Source organism: Dermacentor silvarum, chromosome 2, assembly GCF_013339745.2.
Source record: "Dermacentor silvarum isolate Dsil-2018 chromosome 2, BIME_Dsil_1.4, whole genome shotgun sequence".
Lineage (NCBI taxonomy): Eukaryota > Metazoa > Arthropoda > Arachnida > Ixodida > Ixodidae > Dermacentor > Dermacentor silvarum.
The window spans coordinates 64,688,685-64,704,916 of NC_051155.1; the positions used below are offsets into that span (position 1 = coordinate 64,688,685).

Sequence of the window (16,232 nt, forward strand, 5' to 3'; positions counted from 1 at the left end):
TTCATCTTATTATCATAGGTTCTCTCAATATAATCACAATGTTCTAAACAAGCTGCGGTCACGCTGCATGACCATTTCCCATGTTGCCGCTGACACATGGAGGGTTGGAGCGCCTCCAAGATATGGAGTGTGTTTGTCATCAAAAATGCTCCACTCAATCAGTTTGGTGGTAGAGAGCCAAGGCAGCTTCCGCTACTCGCATGAGCATTGTGGGCACACATACTAGCGTTCCTGCTGAGCTGCTGTGTGTATGCACTGGTCTGAGCAGAATGGACTGTAAACGTCAAGCTTAACTTTACATATTTCAATGACCGCCATACTGTCAAATGATCCTTAACTCGAAGCTCTTCCTCCCAACTTCAACCAGCTGAGTGCCATGCCGCTCCTCGGCCAAAGAAGACACTACGCTTCTCAAGAATTTCCGAGGGGTGTCAATAAAGTGCAGTGACCATTTCTACCAACAGGCAGCGCTACCATCCACTTCCTCGAGTCGAGGTGGAGCGGAGGAGCGTTCTAGAATATGAGGGTGAGTGCTGACTAATGCTGAATGTTTCCCATCGGTCACGTCGTGCACTATCTAGGCCCAATGCCTAAAACGCCACTAGCGGCACTCCTCATCACGCCAGTGTTGTCAGACACTTGCTAGCTGCTAGTCAGAACACCAGTTGAGGAGTTAGAGCGCAATGCTAGACCGTGCTGTTGCTCTGGGCAAAACTGCCACTTTTTGAAGCCAACATGACTTGAATATATATCACCTAGACCTACATGATAGCACAAAAGTTATTGCTGAAGCCTTCGCAGCAAAACTGAGCTGCAATCATTCCCGAAATATGAGTTTGGTGTTTCGTTAAACAGTAGACCTTACTGCTCATTCGTGTCACATATATGTGCCATCACAACGGATCTTAAAGTGAACAGTGAAGCATGTGGCTTTTAGTACATGCTGCCCCATCTAACCAGGCCCATGATGAACCGCCGCACGTGCACTGTCAAGTTATGTGGTTCATAGGTACGTGTACTGCTTTCATCTTCTAAACTACTGATCATCTGGCGAGTACTTCGACATCACGTTGGCAGACGTACTGCAAGCATCTGTTTTACTACAGTTCTCGTCAGTGATGGAATGTCCTGCGTGCAAGGCAAAAATAAAAACAAGAGAAAAAGAAAATGGAATCTCTGCCCACTTCCCCTCAGTTTATGCTCGGACATCATAACGGTGGTCGAAAGAACTTGTTGTTCCAACTAACTTGCTATTGTGTCCGTGGCCTGCATTGACGCGCTTGTCGGGATACTCTTTGACGACATCCCTTAGCTCAATTTTGTCGCTCGCCTTCAGGTACACGCTGCCACCACTGCCGCCGATTCCGCCGTATCGCGGGTATCCTGTGCCGCCACTGCCGCCGTGAATGTTCAGACGCAGACGATCCATGAAACGCTTCACATCACGCAGCGGTCGGTGTTTGGCTGACACCTGAAACACAGATATGTGTCCACAAAAAAGCATCACCAGCAAATAACGCTATCATAGGTATACAAACGGTTTCTTGAGGTGTCAAAGCAGAATGACATGAATAAACCCTCACTAAACACGAAGACGGTTTCGCAGAACTTGTTTTCGGGCTAGTCGGTTCAAACTTAAGGGGCGACACGTGGCAAATATTAGCAATCGTCGGCCAAAAATAATGTGTTTCCAGGTTATAGCAGTTTCAGGTTCCTTTACTATGTAAGGTCGTGCCAAAAACATTTATTCTCATCAGCACAGTAGAAATGGTCAAAATAGCATTTTTTCACCAGCCGGTGACTCCACGTAAACAAGAATATTTTTATTTCCTGCAGCTCCGCCACGCTCGCAGACTAGCCACAGTTCACTCATACGGAGCTGCGGGTGGCGAGGACAAATACCATGCGCTGACTGATGCTCGTAGTGAAAAGAATCACACACAATTTGAAAAGAAGGCAGTGATGGTCCTTTGACTTTTTTTTTTCTTATAACGCTGCCGCAACTTTTTCGCACCACTTCGCCGAGGGCTCATTTCGCTCGAACCGAAGCTCCGCTCTTGGAGACCTTGTATGGCTTTCCTATGCGTTGGTTATGTGATTACTCTGCAAATTGTTCCAGGCAGTGCTTGTCAAGGGCAAAAGTCAGGGCACTTGATAACTTAGAAATGGCTCGGAAAAAAAGAAAGCTTACAGCTATTGCCACAGAACGAAGCCAAATTGCAGAAAGTCAAAGGTATGCTGCCGGAGAATTTTAGCTACGATAGATGCAATTTCAATAAAATGACATACTTCAGAACTTCTGGAATAGTTTTTCTCAGTTTGTGTTTTTTCACAAAAGTTTGTGATTGCAAAAACTATTGTTCTTGCATAAAGAACAGGTAGACATATCGGTAAGGTGCTTACTGGGGCAGAATTTTATGCAGAATGCAACTGTGGACTAAAATTTTCAGATTCCACAATTTTTTTTATCACGGAAATTGAAATTTTGCTCGCAAAGTGGAAGTTCAATTCCTTGTGAAGCCAAATGTGCAATTTATTTTTTTCGATAAGGACTGCGAAAACTGAACAAAACAGCTGCATAGTGGCATAGTTTGGGCCTTTCTAATTTTTATTTATTTATTTATTTAGGAATACTGTAGCCCTCACATGAGGACCATTACAGGAGAGGTATTGTCAAAGAAAACATGAATATCATCACCGACAGTACAACAACATAAAGCATTGTCAAACACAAATTACAGAAAAATGAACAAAGTATACACGTTTAAGGACAGTTAGAAATGCAAGAAATAACAGAAAGCAGGATCAATTCTTAATCATCCCGTTGCCTGTAATTCTAGTTGAGTATAAAACTCTTTTAACATTTTGCGCTGCTACAGTGCAGTCTGGAAGCCCATTCCATACGTTGTTAATACATGAGTGAAAGAATGAGTGTTGGAAACCATCAAGGCGTGTTTTATAAGGCTGTACACTGGCACTGTGGTTTAAATGCACACTGTGTTTTAGAGGCGGACGAACGTAATTTTCGTTTATGTTTATTTTATTCCTGGTTAACTGGAAAAACAATTTCATTCGTTGTTTTTCACATCGTGTTTCTAGCAGTTTCAGGTCGCCACATTTCAACATGTCTGTTACAGAATCGGTTCTACGATAACGCGAACATACAAAATGCACAGCGGTTCTCTGAATTTTTTCGAGCTTATCCTGCAAGTACAGTTGATGAGGGCTCCAAACAGAGTAGGATTACTCAAGACCAGGCGAACGAATGTTTTGTACATAATTAACTTCAAATTTTTTGGCGCATGCGGCAACTTTTTTGTCAAAAAGCACAGTTTTCGGTAAGCCCTAGAGCAGGCCTCCACCTGGGGCGGTATTTTGTAAGAGTCCAATTAGTAGACTGTCCATTTCGGCTGTCGCTGATTGGCTGCTGCTTGACGTGCAGGAAGGTGCCAGCCAGTCTCCTTCCTGCACGTCAAGCAGCAGCCAATCAGCGACAACCGAAATGGACAGTCCACTAGGTAGACACTTATAGAATAACACCCTGGAGGCACCAGCACAGATCATGTTGAATGATCACCCCTAAATATCTAAAGCTACGTACATTCAACAAAGGGTTGTCACCAATTTTATAGTCAAAGGGAAGCGCGTTTTTTTTTCCGAGTTATATGAGCAAACGTCGATTTCGAGTAATTTATTTCCATTTACCATTTTATGCACCAGTCTTCTTCTCTTCTTTCTGGGGTTTTACATGCCAAAACCAGTTCTGATTATGAGGCACGCCGTAGTGGAGGGCTCCGGATTAATTTTGACCACCTGGGGTTCTTTAACGTGCACTAAAACGCAAGCACATGGGCGTTTTTGCATTTCGCCTCCATCGAAATGCGGCCGCCGGGGCCGGGATTATGCACCAGTCATATAAACCTTGGAGGCATCGGTTAATTTTCCTTTGATCGGTTTATCTGCCAGGGTGGACTAAATTAAGCAATTGTTGGCAAAAAGTCTTGTTTTAACAGGTGATTCAAGCACACTGGAAATATCATTCATGTAAATCAAGAACGATAGCGGCCCCACTACTGATCTTTGTGGAACCCCAGACAAGACTTCTAGTGAATGAGACAAGCAGTTTTCAATGTGGAAGGATTGTACAAGATCACTCAAATAGGCTGCAATCCAGTTCACAATGTCTGGAGACCTGCGTTGTGAATTTTAAAAAGCAACTTACAATGCAGTATCTTATGAAAGGCCTTTGCAAAATCTATGCCGACGACGTCAATTTGTTCTTGGGCATCCAAAGCCAGATAAAAATCATGAACCGTCTCAATGAGTTGCGAAACAGTGGATAAACCACTTCGGCATCCATGCTGTGACGTAGAGAAGAAGTTATTTGCTTCAAGGAAAAGAATGATATGCTTACATATGCTCTATAAGCTTACAAGTCACAGAAGATATTGGACGATAGTTGCTAACTGGACTTCGACTGCCGCATTTAAAAACCAGAATCACAACAGCGCTGCACCAATCTTGAGGCAGTGAACTGGTTTCCAAGGACTTTATAAAGATTATTGTTAGATAAAATGACACCCATTCAGCATACCGCTGCAAAAATTCACTTGGGATCCCGTCTGGTCCACTTGCTTTTTTTGGTATCAAGCACAAGCAAAAATATGCATGAAATATGCCTGCTTGAGTGATTTCTCATGGGCTCATTGCGCAAGCACCCAATTCACTAAGCTTATTGTTTCCTTGCTCTGTTCTAGTCTTCGTACATACTGACTGGAAGAACACATTGAAACAGTCTATCTGCTTCTTTTCCGTGAATGCTTAAGGAACCCAGGAAGCGTTTCGTTAAAGTACTCTTCTTGGATTCCCTTATCGCTAATTTTAGTTGAGCACGCAAATTGGATATTTGTGTTGCGTTTTCTTTATTTTTGCATAACCGTTTTATTGTACGTTTTGTTACAAAATGCAACGTTCCAGAGTTATCCATGGGCAATGCCCCGAGTTATCACAATGCCCAGTTCCCGAGTTATCCATGGGCAATGCCGCATTGTTTTTTTCAAGCGTGTAGGAATAAATTCATTAATGGTTGGCGATTCCCTTGAAACGTTGCCACAATCCTTCTACTGATGCACTAGATGACACAAGTTCAAGTTCACTAAATTATAGACTTAAGTTATCTACTATTGTTGCTTCGTCTGCTCGTGCCGTAGTCTTCTATAGGTTTAAAAACAGGTGATCGCCGGCGACTGTGTGTGCCGATTGGTATATCGACGGAAATCATTTTGTGGTCCGATATTCCTGGTTCAACTGACACCCTACTAGCAGCTATTTTGCAAGATAAGAACACGCCTAACAATGACTGAGAATATGAAGTCTCTCGTGTATTTTCTTCAACAATTTGACTTAAATTATGACGAAAAAATAATTTCCAGGAGTTTTTCAGCACTCGAGACTTCTTTGTGTCCGGGTATGCGCAATCATATAGCATGCGCAAGAATGCCTAAATTTTTTGTCATTTCAGAACAATAGTTTTTGCAACTAACAACAGTCACTTCCACATTTGAAAATTGGTAACTCTTTCAAAAGTTCCTCTAGAATAAGAAAACCTGGCACCTGGTCTGATAATATTGTCCTGAACACATCTTCCTCCATTCTGTGCTAAAATTAGTAAGCGGTAAAAAGTTTACTTTCGAGGGCCGTGTGTCCCCTCCCCCCTCGTAAAGCAATAACCGTAGCGTTAAAACCAAATGCACAAACAACGTGACAGGAGGAGCGGCTGTACTCTAAATTTTCTTGTTTTCATTGTGTTGCCGTTGCGGTTATGCTTTAACGGAGCTATTTTACAGCTGCGATCACTAAAGGTAACACCGATTTGCTTTCAAACTACGATCACTAAGGAAGTGCGGATTCAAACCTCACATGTTAATAAGTACCAGATAGCTTTCACAATGCACGTTTATTCTCGCGGAACACTTTTATGTGCGGTGTATCCAATCTCCTTGAAAAGCAATTTTGGCGTTTTCTTAATGGCATGCTTACGGGCATAGCCAAACGCATCAGCACACGGTCGGTAAGCAGCTATTATTCCTACGATTACCCTACTAAACTCCGCACAATTAAACAGTGTTAAACGAACTCATACGCCACATGCAGGCAAGGATCAGAGTCTGCTGCTGACAGGCTGCTGGTGAAAATCTGCATGAGCGCCGACAAACCAGACTCAAGACAGTGAAACAAAAAGAAAGGAGATAGAATTTACACCTACCTTTGCAGCATATAGGCAAAAGGTCGTCAGCACAACCATTATCGCTGCCTTAATTGGTTTAGCTCAGGCTCTCAGCAGAAGCGCACAAGCGCGCAACGCAACTCACTGCTGTTTGCATCGACCGCACGCTCGCGTCTGCTGCGCACTTCGGCGAGGCTTGGCTCGGATAGAAACAAGCCGGTAATTTGGTGTGATATTTGTACATTTAGACAATATTTTTGCGCGCGAGTACTATATTATTATTTAGAAATAATAAATAGTAGCTAATACTAACTTTATTGTGTAATAGTGAATACATAGGTAGAAGTTGGTAAATTGACACAGACGAAGCTGTACGACGCTGTTTTGAGCCAAGTCAATACAAGTTCAGTCAAAGTAGCAAGCCATCTGTTGATTTGAAAACAAGATCTTCGCGTGGCCTCGGCTTAGTAGGCAATCATTAGGCGGCGGTGTGAGGTCATCCTGTGCAGAATGTAGCCCCGTGCCAAGACTTTCGTTAAATATACAGCCTCCAAACTGCCAAAGAGGGACCACTAGATTGCTCGACTACTTATGTCGAGCAGCTTCTAGCCTCCGGCACCGAAAAAGTCGCTTGCTCGGCTCTTCCACAGGTAACCACAGGTAACCGCTGCCGCGGCCACCACTGTCGTGTTGTTGCTATCGGCTTGCGCTTCGCGCACCTCATGCTTTGTACACCGCTCCATTGACCCGCGTTTTTCTGGTACGCTGGTTCTGGCGGTTTGCTTTTAGTACGAGCCATTTACTGGGGCGGAGTCGCGTTGGGCGTCTTGCGCTGCCGCGTGTGATTCGCGTAACTTTTGTTATTGTTTACACTATGCGCGTTCTTCTGATTCTTCGTTCTTTTGACCTGGGCATCGTTTGTCTACTCCTTCGCGACGGCTTGTTAATTTCCAGAGCAAATATGTTGGTCCCCGCGTTATTTATCTGGTAGTTTTAATGTGTGTTTAAGGGCTCGCATCGCCCGTTTACCTTGGGGCACCACATGCATCCGTCGACGTAATAACCAACTGTCAACTGATACCGACGACCCTGTCAAGAACCGCGGTCTACTCGCTGTCTGCTACATCCGGTGGCGCGCTCTTCGGACAGGCGGTGTAGGTACAGTGGCTAGTGTAGGGTCTGAGGTCGCTCCCGTGTACTACTCACGTAGCGTTTGTACTACTGCAGGCCCCCGTTGTGTAATTCCACCTGATGTACGCTGGCGCGCCGCGGTCGGCCCGTGTCCTTATTCGGGTCATATTTCCTTTCCGCATTCGTAACGTCTCGGTGAAAGAGAGAAAGGTGTCAGCGGCGCCGGGTCGTTTAGTTCGTAAGCACACACATATATATGTATATATATATATATATATATATATATATATATATATATATATATATAGAATCTCGCTCGCGATACCTCGCAGGAAATGGACCAAGCGGCCGCCGAGGAAGCTCGCAGGGAGCGCGACCGGCTCTACGTGAGCGACGAGGAAGCGACTTTCACCCACGACGAGCTTCTGCCGCCGCTGCCGGTCCCGCCGCTGAGGCACACGATCGACAAGTACCTCGACTCCGGTGAGTCCCTTCGCACTCCCTTAGAACATCCATTTGTTTATTTATTTTGTTGAGTTATTCATCTATCCATACTCCTAGCCCGCGGAGGCACTATACAGCGTATGGGGAGATCGAAACATTAGGGGAGTATGTCGGTGTGGTTCTTGGCAGCTTTCTTGGCCTAGGTCCTGGCCAGTGTGTTTTCGACATGCGAATGCCTTCAAGACAAGGCCTTTCTCTCGTTATCAGGTGGACAGTCTACAAAACTTGCGGATCCCACTGATGCCGGTCACGTTAGTCCCCGTCCCTTCCTCTTGTTCACTCTTTCCTTATTTCGTTGGGTCCCTTGCACACATTAACAGTAACCGCTTGGTCGCTGCTTGATATGATAAAATTGGAGTCAGCGGTGATATGATTATAAGTGAATTGCTGCGAACACTCCCGGAACTTTTTTTTCCCCTAAATTTTACGAATTTCGGATTCTTCTACGAATGTTCAGTCAAATTTTACGAAAAATGAATTCAGTTGGCGAAAAAGCTTTAGAGGGGTTGGAAGATGGTTGCAGAATGAATTCAACACAGTAATTGCGATGATGTCTGCGCCGCCTTATGGCAACGCAAGAACCAGGTTATTCGTGCTTCGAGCATGTTTTTTCTGACGAGTAACTCAAGCAGTCGAACTTGGCAGCCGTGCGGTCGTAGAAAGCAATGTGTTGCTTGTCACCCACTACTATTCCACGCATGTTGCTTGTGTGCTGGCTTCTAGAAATAAATGATCCTTACAATAAAACGCTTCTATATCCCACAAAAGGTGTGTGCCCAGTAAAACTAGATTAGGTTATAATATATATATATATATATATATATATATATATATATATATATAGGTTATACTCCTTCTTTTGTTTTAATTTCTTTGTTTGCTGCTGGAAAACGCTGGCATGCCGATGTTCATTGTGCTCCCCTTCGGCCCTGTGTTTAATTCATAAGCGGACAGACTTGCTACGCTGCTATTGCGTGCTGCCGCGCAACAGGCCGGTATTCCTCGTGATTACTCAACGATTTCCGTTGTGTAACACTCTTGTCGAGGATGTTCTTTTGTTGACACGGCACAAAGTGCGACGGGTTTCTTCCGCGACTCTTTCTTTTTTCTCTCTCTGTCGGTGATCCTGCGCTTAGGAGGAACGAGCTGGGAGGAAAAGGTGCGAAAACTGCTGCGACCACAGCATAGTCAGTAAAAGAAACACAAGAAAACAAGAAAGAGTCGCGTCTTGTAGTTTTCGAGACAAAGGTGCCGAAATGCCATCCTTGTGCTAGCGACCTTGTGCGCCTGCAGACCACTTTGTGGGTTTCCGGTTGCGAGGTCGCCGGTGCGACATCCTATCCAGGGCCAGGGGCGAGGTGGAACATACAACAAACGAGGTGGAAAGAGGGGTCACTGCACTCTGTCAGTGCTGAACTGCAGGCATGTCTCGGGGATGGCTGCCTGGGTCCGGCAGGGACCACGGCCGCTGTGTACGTCGCATCAACAGACTGAATCGTCCCGTGCATTGACTTCTTGAGGTGCACGCTCAAGGACGTGGGATTGCTTAATGCTCGCGCGCTGCGGCGTGAAATTTGCCACGCGTGTTTTTTTTTTTCTTGTTGTTTTCACCTTCCACATCTTCTTTCTGTATATCGAATTTGAAAAAAAAAAAAAAAAAAACGCTGGTATGCAAGGCCAACGCGCATTCTTTCGGGTAACTTGGTTTCGTTTTTTACTTTGCTCTTTGCGGCAGGCAACGTAATATACTATGTTAGGCTACTTCTGGCCTAACCCAATATTGTTGGTTAGGCCATATACGTTAAGCCTCTTTTTTTTTTTTTTTTCGTCCCTCGCTGAGTACGGCGTGTTTGTCGTAGTTCGGTCTGACGAAAGACACGTTTACCGTGGTCAGTTAAGGAAGGTCGCGCGCAGACGCCGGCTGCACGATAATAATGCATTGCCTCACCGGCTCGGCTCCAAGAAAGCAGCACAAAAAAAAAGAAAAAAAAAAGAACTCAATCGTTCGATGTTTATTACCTCCATCGAAATGCTCTGCGTTACTATTCCTGTCGTTTCAGCCACGAATGTTTCTCGTCACCATTAAATATAGGCAAATAGAGACAAAATTATAATTTTTGCTGGTCATGCACTGTTCGTAGAAGTGGCCGAAAAACAGTACTTGCGCAATATTTGCGAGTGATTATTTTTAATGAGCAAGTTTGACTGGCTGACTGAATTTGGTGTGTTGGTGTGTTCGAATAGTGCAATTTCTGAATCGAATGCGAATATTAAAAAAAAAAAAAAAAAAAAAAAAAACGTTGCGGCTACGCGCACGCAGCCGCCTCCCAGTTTCGGTTTCGCGCGCTTTTTTCGTCGGGCCATCGGGTAATCGCATTTTTTCCAGATCCAAAAGTTAATATGGCTTGTGCGGAGAGCTCACTTTGATTTGCCGATTACGATAAGCCCGCTAAGTGAACAGTTTAGGCGGTAAATATTACCTTTTATTGTTAATTGGCCATTAATTTCCTTGTATTATCGATCACCCCATGGTCGCTACCGCTGGCGACGCGTCTCCGAAGGAACCGCCCTTTTTATTTCAAAACGGCTATTTTGAAACGTTACTAAAAGCCTTCGTAGAAACAGCATGTACATGTATGTTATATTGTACCCCGATTGCAGTATTGATTGAGAAACATTAAGGATGGGATGGAAGGCCTATGCTGGGGAGTGCGATAAACAGAAGGGAAGTGAAGAGATCACAAACGACGGCCAATCCCCGCCTCGCGTGCAAAGTCCCGGAGGGACTGTGTGCTAGTGGTCGCTGTTGGAGTAATGTCCAGTGTTCAAAAGCCCAAATATGCGGCTTGAGGTATTTCTGCCAGATGTATTTGTAGACGGCGGACTCCCACATCATCTGTTTCATCGTCGGTCGAGAGCCTGTGTGACACGTCGAGCAGGTGACCGGCGTTGTAGATCATAATCCGGCGAGTCCTCGGCTTCAACTTACCTGCAAGGCTTGTCCAGTTCCTCGCCGCCCAAGGTGTCACGGCGTGGGCCCTTCTTGTAAAGGCGCCGCTGGGCCAGTACCTCCTCGGTCTGAGTGGATCCAGTACGCGCCTTCTCCACTAGCACTAGGGTGCCGCGCGGTAGGTTTTTGGTAGCGGGAGGTCATTTGTCAGAGTTTGCGCCTCCAGAGCACTCTTCCTCTTAAGTTTGGCCGCGTTCAGCCGGGGTCAGGCTTCGATGCCTCCCGCGTGTCCCGGTACCCAGTCCACTCGCACTTCCATATTATGGTCCCTGTGGAGCCGGCTGCCCCTGAATTTTATGTCGCCGAGTGTGGTCCCGACTCTCGATCGGGGTGCCTGCAAGTCGCTTGAGGGCGTCCCTGCTGTCCGTAAAAATGATCACTTGGCATCCTGGTTTCGTTAGGCCTCCTCGCAAATCTTGTGGTTAGCGGCCAGGACAAGCGCACAGCTCGAGTTGACTGGAGATGGGCGTGTGGCCGCGGCCATAGTAGTGCATGATTTTCCGGTTGCCGTGCTTGGTCACCACCGCTAGCTTAGCTAGTCCTGTGGTAGGGTCCCATGCCGCATCAGCGAATATACCGCATTCTAAGCGCGATCCGTGAGTGAGGCCGTCACTCTGCGCTCGACCTCGTGTTCTTACTTGTGACGCTTGCACGTCAGGGGCTTTGGTATTCTTAGCAAGGCGTCCCTCTCAAGGAGTCGATAGGTGGTCGCTGTCTGAGGGATTGTCGTGGCCGAGGCGGGTTGCTAGGGGGAAAACAAAGCGAGACGCCCCCGGCCGGCTTACGTGTTCTGCCTCCGCACGCCATGGCCCTCGTGGCGAGACTTAGTGATTGCCTCGAGTAATGGTAGGCGTGCATATCTGTAGAGCTCGGTGCTTGGCGTGGACCGTGGTTGTGCAGTAATGGTCCGTAGGCACTCGAAATGGAGGACTTATCCAGTTGCTTCAAGTGTGTAGCGCTGAGCTAAAAACACGCATCTCCGTAGCAGGCCGTAGCCACGAATGCCAGCGTGGTCAGGCACAGCATACGAATGGTACGGGTTGCGGAACCACCGAAGTGGCTACCGATGCGCCGGATCACGTGAAGCTGTTTGCGCCAGGCGGGCCTAAGTTGGCGCAGCCATCGCTTAGTCCGCCGCTCTCGCTCAGCGGGACGCACACACGCACACATTATAAGCCAACAAACAGTGACACCGAGGACACCTTTTCTGTGCTTGGTGTCATTGTTTGTTGGCCTCTTCTGTTATGACTAACAAAATCGGGCCCCTCGGTTTCCTTTCTTCTCGTTCATATATATTATATATCTCCCGACCTCTATAGTCTCAGTCGCACCAGTCTGACGTGTCCGTGTGTAGTCTTGCTGTAAATCCTCTTGTGTGCGCGCAGTGGTCCCTCCTTTTCCTCTTTGTATTCCATTAACCCCAGTGTAGGGTAGCAAACCTTGGACGCTTGTCTTGTTAGGCTCCCCACTTTTCCTCCGCTTGCTTGCTTTCTCTCTCCATAGGTAGTGAATCTTAAAATGCTTGGACGTATGCGTCCCCCTATTCTGCGTCCTTTGTCTGCGTTCACGCTGTTTAACAAGATGGTATAACGCCAGCTAGCCCTGTCTCATATCCGTACCCTGTGTGTTATGAAATAGACTGTGCGGCTAGTCCCCTGAGAGCTGCCTCCGTTGCGACAACTCTCACATGTCTCGCACGAAGCCCTGAGGCGTATGGTGCCGTCAACCATTCGAGACGTCGGAAAGCCTTGAAGGTATAGTTACTGTTGCGCTCAATTCCATTCGCCCCCGGAGGCCGTGAGAAACCTTGCACGTGTAGCATTGACGTACGGTGCCATTTGGTGTGTGCATGTGCGCTATGAAGCACCATCCTTGGCGGAAAGCTACAGTGCCAGCGTAGGGAGTGTTCGCCAGCGAAGGGAGGCCCTGGCTACGATGGGTATCGGGTGAACGCCCGAGAGCCGTCCCCAAACGCGAAGTAAACTTGGCATTGGCAATTAATTAAACCGCGGTGCTCTTGGAGAGCGCCGCTCGCATTCCACGAAAAGCGAGAAATGCTCGTTAACGGCGGCGGCCGGGAATGTCAACAGGCGCAGCATCTGCGAGGTCCCGGAGGTTTTGGACAACTGCCAGAGTGCTAAGCTGCAGCGGCCCGACCACCTGCTCTCCTTCGAGGGGAGAGTACAAAGTGTGCTCGTAAACGACCGACGGGACGATGAACTTGAGAGAGACGAGACATTTCTCGCTCTCGCTGTATTTAGACTCTTCATGAATCTTTCTTGTGAATAAATGTAAGAGGTTTCTTTCCTGTTATTTAACCATCACGTAACTGCGTCGTCTTCAATGCTCGCCTCGAAAAAGAACGCACCGACCACCACTCGTGTCACGAACTTGACTGTTACTGTCGAAAGAAAACCTGTTGGACCAGAGTTTTACTATGCGAACGCAAATGCTGTATACGTGTACGCTTTTCGTGCGCCAGCGGATAGATAGATGTCTCGCCAAAGGTGCTGACGGCAGGTGATGAAAGCCATAAAACGCTTCTGCGTTGAACCGCCAAAAGCTTGCACCGACAAAGAAGCCAGGTTTAAAGCGACACCAAGAAGACACGCAGGTGAACATGATACTGCATTCAGGCGACTACTGTGCCGTTTCTCCCCATGATAACGCCGTCGGTCTGGGCTCTTAGCCCTCGGCGCTCGGTTCGTCTTCAGGCTCGCAATAGCTTATCCGTACGTCGAATGTCGACACCCGTGAGCAAAAGTATACAGGCCACAGGCTCGCACCTCTGTATAAGCCCCCCCCCCCCCCCCCCCCCCCTCAGAACGGCACTTTTTCCGGGAAAAGATGTATATAAGTCGCACCGGTGCATACGACGCAGCTGTTCGTTCGGTACGCAATCTAAAAAAAAATTAGTCACGTTTCACTCGGTGAACGCGGGTCACGCGCAAGCGTATGAGTGCCATGTATTTCCACTCCAGGCGCATTTCTGCCGTTGTGACTGCTGCAATGTTCTGTATAAAGTCCAAGGGCGATACCATCGTCCCCGCGCGCTGTATGCTGTATGTGCGAGTGACAGCCTGCGACGGTGGGCCGAATCGTGCACAAGGGAGGAAAGCGGGAAGGCGCGCTAGCGCAGAACGGAGAGGAGGGTGGGGCTTGTACTTAAAACCCCTATATATAAAAAGTAGCGTCACGCTTTGAAGAATGCCGCCGCCTCCTTGCACACCCTGTCCGAGGCCGACGCCGCGTCGGTATTGGCCTAATGGCATCATGTGGACCGTCGCGCCGCCGGGCGGTGGCTGCGTTTGTTTACGATCACGCTCCATATCGCCATTTTCGCCCGAGAAGCGTCTACCTAAAGCCCCTATATATAAAAAGTACCACTTCCCTCCTCCTCCGTTCCACTATCGCGCTCGGCGCGACCAGCGCGATCGAGGCGCGATATCGACAGTGGCGCCGCCTGCGTCGGGCCTGCCGTGGCAGACGACAGCTAACGCGCTAGCTACCAGATGAAATCCGAGGAAAACTTCGATCGCGCCCTGCGGAGACGTTTTTGAGGCGCGATTTTGCTTCGTCAGTCAGTAACTGGTCTTAGTAATGCCGTTTTGGAAGTAGCAACGCGACGATGCGAGACGGCGCAAATATCAAGTGTGCAGCAAGCGTTTGCGCACGCCGGATGGTAAACAAAAAAAGCCTTTTGCCCTCGGCTTGTCGGTTGCGGCAACTTAAGGCGCAGCAGCATGCCATCACAACGAAGTTCTTGCCCCTAACACGTTTGATCCGTTTGTGCGTACAGCATATAGTGAACTAGAAGAAAGTGTTCTAGTTCACTATAGTACAGCACTTTCGTCGCACATGCCTGAGAATGGAAGTCGGAGCGCGCTGGAAAGAAAAAAATATACAAAAGCGCGACGCGAACTTCCACGTGACACGGATTGGCCAATGGCGGAGCGGAGGCGGCTGGGGCGACAGGAGGCGGCTAAGAGAGGGCGAGGAGGAAGCGCCGGGGTGAGCGCGGTGGCGGCAAGATCTAAGAATGGCGCTACTTTTATAAATATAGGGGCTTTACGTCTACCGACTGGCGAGGAGCACAACGATAGCGGCGAACACAGTCGGCGATCGTCGAATGTGATCAGCGGCGAAAGATAAACAAGTGCACGTGTTTCAAGCCGTGTAGGCGGCGCAATGGTCGAAAAAGGAGCGCAAAAGAGAGGAGGAGGGAAGGCGGAGGACGAGAGTGTCGCTACTTTTTATATAGAGGGGTTTTACTTGTACTCGGGTAGCAACTGCGTAGTTTGCGCAGCGGCGCGTGCTGTATTTTGATAGCGATCTGCAGATGCGACGACTTCAGGGTCGGTCGACTTGCGGTCGCCTTGTGCAGCTGCTTGCGTTGCTGCTCCGTCCTTCTCGCACGGCGCTCGGGAACTCGATCACGAAAAGAGCCCGGCACCTCGATATCGCGCACAGTAGCCGGAGCAGTTAAGTCAACCAGCGCGCTTCGCGTGACCATAACATCGAATCCGATTTTGACGGCAGTTTTTCCGGGAAAAAAAAATACATATGTCGCACCGTTCTATACGACGCACCGACGAAAAATTCAGAACAACAAAAAAAGGGCTTCTTATACGCCGGAAAATACGGTACTTGCAAGTATTTCTGATATCATACACAACTGAGTTTCTGTGCTTTGTCGCTTCGCGGAATCGTGACCAGTATGTAGTACTCTGTACCACGTGCGCCGTTTCGCACGGCGGCAACATTTTTTTTTTTTTTGTGAAAACTTTTGTGACCCCCCCTCCCTCGCGCGGCGGTCTCCCGAATTTTCATGTTGCGAGGTTGGCAGGTATGCAGAGGCAAACACCCGTATTTTGTCCAATTCGAATCAAGAGAATCGCTCTTCTCCGCTAGCACTATGGGGCTGAGGCACTTCGTACGGCTTTACAAGCGTGTTGCTCCAACAGGAACCATTGGTTAGAATAGTTTCACGTGCGAGGTTCTCTCTGTGTTGGTGCTCTCCCGTCGGTATTTAGATTTAGGTGCGCGTTGAAAAACCCCAGGTGGTCGAAATTTTCCGGAGTCCCCCACTACGGCGTGCCTCATAATGAAATGGTGATTTTGGCACGTAAAACGCCATAATTTAATTTTTATCCCGTCGGTATTCCTCAGTTGTTGATTCACTTCAAAGAAAACAAACAAAATCCGCCTCCATTCCACCCAGTGAATTAAACTGGCTGTACAGTGAAGTTTGCCGACGTTGCACGACGTTAGACAAGCACCACCACCACAAGCGGCGTACAGTCGCGCTAATAGACAGTTTTAGTATAGCGTACGCTATAGGCTATAGTACAGCGTACGCTA

The 16,232-nt window shown here is 47.7% G+C and overlaps 2 protein-coding genes across 3 annotated transcripts in view; one reads left to right on the forward strand and one right to left on the reverse strand.

Moving 5' to 3' along the window:
* The window catches only part of LOC119441544 (GTP-binding protein 10), a 43,053-nt gene extending 36,650 nt beyond the window's left edge, over positions 1-6,403 (reverse strand). The window contains exons 1-2 of the mRNA XM_037706158.2: positions 6,266-6,403; positions 1,248-1,471 (exon numbers count right to left, since the gene is read on the reverse strand). Of these exons, the coding sequence (XP_037562086.1) occupies positions 1,248-1,471; positions 6,266-6,304 (263 nt within the window). The 5' untranslated portion in view covers positions 6,305-6,403. The remainder of the gene's footprint in view (positions 1-1,247; positions 1,472-6,265) is intronic.
* A 1,065-nt stretch (positions 6,404-7,468) lies between these two features.
* LOC119441543 (peroxisomal carnitine O-octanoyltransferase-like) overlaps positions 7,469-16,232 on the forward strand; it is an 89,649-nt gene continuing 80,885 nt past the window's right edge. Inside the window, exons 1-2 of one of the 2 annotated variants that reach the window (XR_007465510.1) lie at positions 7,469-7,591; positions 7,690-7,840. Coding sequence is in view for 1 of the 2 variants with exons in the window: in XM_037706157.2 (XP_037562085.1) it covers positions 7,693-7,840 (148 nt within the window). In the remaining variant the exon portion in view is untranslated. The remainder of the gene's footprint in view (positions 7,592-7,689; positions 7,841-16,232) is intronic. The other variant, XM_037706157.2, reaches the window with a different exon arrangement.